The sequence below is a fragment of the Chelonoidis abingdonii genome, chromosome 4 (genome assembly GCF_003597395.2).
Source record: "Chelonoidis abingdonii isolate Lonesome George chromosome 4, CheloAbing_2.0, whole genome shotgun sequence".
NCBI lineage: Eukaryota > Metazoa > Chordata > Testudines > Testudinidae > Chelonoidis > Chelonoidis abingdonii.
In genome coordinates, this window is record NC_133772.1 from 453343 (window position 1) to 456673 (window position 3331).

The 3331-nt window shown below is 63.1% G+C and overlaps 1 protein-coding gene across 1 annotated transcript in view; it reads right to left on the bottom strand.

Annotated features, from left to right (window-relative positions):
- The window catches only part of LOC116831611 (programmed cell death 1 ligand 1-like), a 6708-nt gene extending 5288 nt beyond the window's left edge, over window positions 1–1420 (bottom strand). Inside the window, exons 1-2 of the mRNA XM_032791734.2 lie at window positions 1289–1420; window positions 609–941 (exon numbers count right to left, since the gene is read on the bottom strand). Of these exons, the coding sequence (XP_032647625.1) occupies window positions 609–941; window positions 1289–1343 (388 nt within the window). The 5' untranslated portion in view covers window positions 1344–1420. The remainder of the gene's footprint in view (window positions 1–608; window positions 942–1288) is intronic.
- Window positions 1421–3331: the final 1911 nt, after the last annotated feature.

Sequence of the window (3331 nt, forward strand, 5' to 3'; positions counted from 1 at the left end):
CCCAGCTACTGCAGCCCTGGCCTCGCCCAGCAGGGGGCGCTGTGGGGGGAGCTCCCAGCTACTGCAGGCCCGGCCTCGCCCAGCAGGGAGTGCTGTGGGGGGAGCTCCCAGCTACTGCAGGCCCGGCCTCGCCCAGCAGGGGGTGCTGTGGGGGGCGGAGCTCCCAGCTACTGCAGGCCCGGCCTCGCCCAGCAGGGGGTGCTGTGGGCGGGGGGGAGCTCCCAGCTACTGCAGCCCTGGCCTCGCCCAGCAGGGGGTGCTGTGGGGGGAGCTCCCAGCTACGCCAGCCCCGGCCCCGTCCAGCAGGGGGCGCTGTGGGCAGCGGGCAGGAGCTCTGTCTGGGAGATGGGGGAAATGGGGCAGGAGCACTGGCTGTGGGGGGAGAGGGCTGAGTGTGCTGCCTGTGGGTAGGAGCTCCCAGTTCTATGGAGAGCAAGAGGCATGTTGGCCAGCCTGTGGCAGGACCCCATGGCAGGCCCCCATCCATGACCCATAGCAGGCCCCATGGCACGACCCATGGCAGGCACCATGACAGGCCCCATGCACAACCCATAGTAGGACCCATGGCAGGCCCCATGGCAGGCCCCCTGGCGGGCCGGCTGCCTTACCCTCGACGTGAAGGACGACCTGTTTGATGCGCACGTCGGGCGCGTAGGTGATGTAGCAGCGGTAGTTGCCGGCGCTCTCTGGGGTGACCTTGCTGAGGTAGAGCGCGGCGTTGCCGCTCCGCAGCCCCTCCACGTTCAGGCTGGCGCCCGGCCGGCTCTCACTCACCACATCGTCGAACTCCACCAGCTGCCCGCCCCGGTGGAACCACTGCACCACCAGCTGGCTCAGGTCCACGGGCGGCTGCGCCACGGCAAACTGGCACTTCAGCACCACATCGTCCCCCACCTTGGCTCGCACCGGGGAGGCGTCCGTCTCCACCGCTAGCTTGCCGGCTGCACGGGCACAGACCGCAGGGGAGGGTCAGCAGCTGGGAAGGGCGTGACACGGAGATCGGCTTGGTCTAGGGTGACGCTGGCAGCCACTTGGCCAGGGAGCAGCGGCCCCGGTAAAACCATGGGGTCCTCGCACCAGCACTGGGGACGGAAGGGGGACAGAGGGGGATTGTCTCTGCCCTGCTCCCTCCAGCTCCCGGCCCAGCCAGCGGGGGCCGGTGGTGGGGATCTCCCGGGCCCCACAGTTGAGCCCTCCCCACCCTGCCCAGAGGGGTCTGCCCTGCAGTGCGGGGACATGTTAGCCCCTCAGGGTACCCCGTGTCCATGGCGGGCTCCCAGCCACTCACCACAGCCCCCGAAGAGGCTGAGGACGATGAGGAGGGTCAGCGGGGAGCAGCTCATCGTGACGCTAGCGCTGTCTCTGTCTGCTCTGCAGGACGTCACGCTCAGACTGGCAGCACCCCGGCCCCAGCTCAGCCGGGGGCTGCGTTATCAGGGACAGCAGCAAACGGCTCCATAACGGGTGGGAGGGTGCGGCCCAGCCACGGCTGGACCCCGGAGATAAGGGTTGTACTGATCATTCACTGACACGTACCCCACGGCACCCAGCCCGGGTCTGTGCTGACCACCTGCCCCCCGCCTGGGTCTATGCTGATCCCCACTGCTGAGCAGAGACCACCCGGAGCTGGAGGTGCACTGGGGTCCAGCCAGGGGGCTGAGAGGAGTAGGCAGGTGAGGTCAGGGGGTAGAAGGAGTCCTCGGCCAGGCGGGGGGCAGGCCGGGAGCAGCAAGCTGTGGGCGGGGGAAATCAGCAGGGTCTCGGGGCGCAGTGCAAGCAGAGCAGACCAGGACCCCGTCAGAGCTTGGGCCTGGCTCCATGGAGCCACTGTAAACCCGGCATAGTGGTGGCTCCTCCCTGACTGTCCCGTCCTGACCCCCGCCCCCCCACTGTGCCCCGGGAGCATCTCATGGAGCCAGGCTGGCCTCTCCGTGTGGTAACTCGGGGCTCCCCCCCCAACGGGCCAGAGGGGCCAAGGGGCCTGGAAGAGAGGGGAAAGGGGGAGGGGTGGCTGACAGCCGGGGTTTGGTTGCTGAGGGCATCAGGGGTCAGGATGCCAGGAGGGGGTTGGCGTGACCCCCATGAACCCCCGGGATTGCTGGAGGATGGGGGGTTATACTCACTGGCTCAGCCTGGAGCCCCTGGGACACGGGGCTCTGCTGGCTGGAACAGCCCGAACGCTCCCTCTCAAGGGGGGGGGGTCCAGGGCACTGCCCCCCAACACACCCCCAGCCAGCCTGCCCCAGAGGAGTTGGGGCAGCTGTTCCCTCCTTTGACCCTCTGCTGCTACAGGCCTCAGGTGTGTGTGTGCAGGCAATGGCTTCCCCCCCACACCCCAGGGACTGACCCCCCCAGCCCTGTGCTCACAAAAACCACCCCCTGGGCCACATCCCCTGCTCCTAGGGTCCCCCCACCCCCATGGGACCCTGCCTCTGACTGACACTCCCTGCCCATGGCTGCCAGGGGCACCACCACTGCCCCTTCCCCCATTGCTTGGGCTGGGAGTTCAAGGGAGACCTCCCTCAACAACCCCCTCCACCCCAACCCAAATTCCCCCACTGCACTGGTGCTGGGGATGGGGAATATGTCACACAAAGAGAGAGGGAGAAAGGACACATCGAGCTGGAGCCTGGGACAGGCAAGGTCTCTTTGGAAAGACAGTCAGAGGGGTGTTTGGGGGTCCTGAGTCCTGCACACCAGACTTTCCTGTCTGAACAATCCTACTTCCGATCTGTTCGCAGTGGAGCCTACAGAGTGCAAGGTGCTTTATTGGCATAAAGACACAGTGGTCACTTCGATAATGTTATCCATCCTGAAAACTGGTCCATAGGTCAGCTTTGAAAGTGCCCCAGAGAACTGGACAGCAATCCATTTCGCTAACACCAGTGGAGTGCAGGAAAAGTTTGTTTTCTGCAGTGAGAATGGGGGCAGGTTATTTACGGTGTTGTAAAGACTAACAAATGCTGCAAGGAAAAAGCATAAAAACAGACTGTCGTCAGGATAGTCCATTACTAGTATCTATACATTTTAGTGCTCAAAATGCTATACACAATAAATGGACATTATTGACTGTATTATGCTAGTAACTGCTGGGGGGCTTATTCCTTCACCCTCCTAATTTTCTGGTCCTTTTCACATGAGCAGAAAGCAACAATAGCTGAAGTCCAAAGGTGCAAACAATTTGATGTTTATTGGGGTGAACTTCCGGCAAGCATGATTCCAGTTTCCTTCTGTTAGGCCTGAATAAAGAGAGCAGACAAAACGAGGTATGCCAACCTGACCAAAGTCAGGCTAACAGAGGTTTGTGGGTAATCCCTGAGCGGAAGAGAAC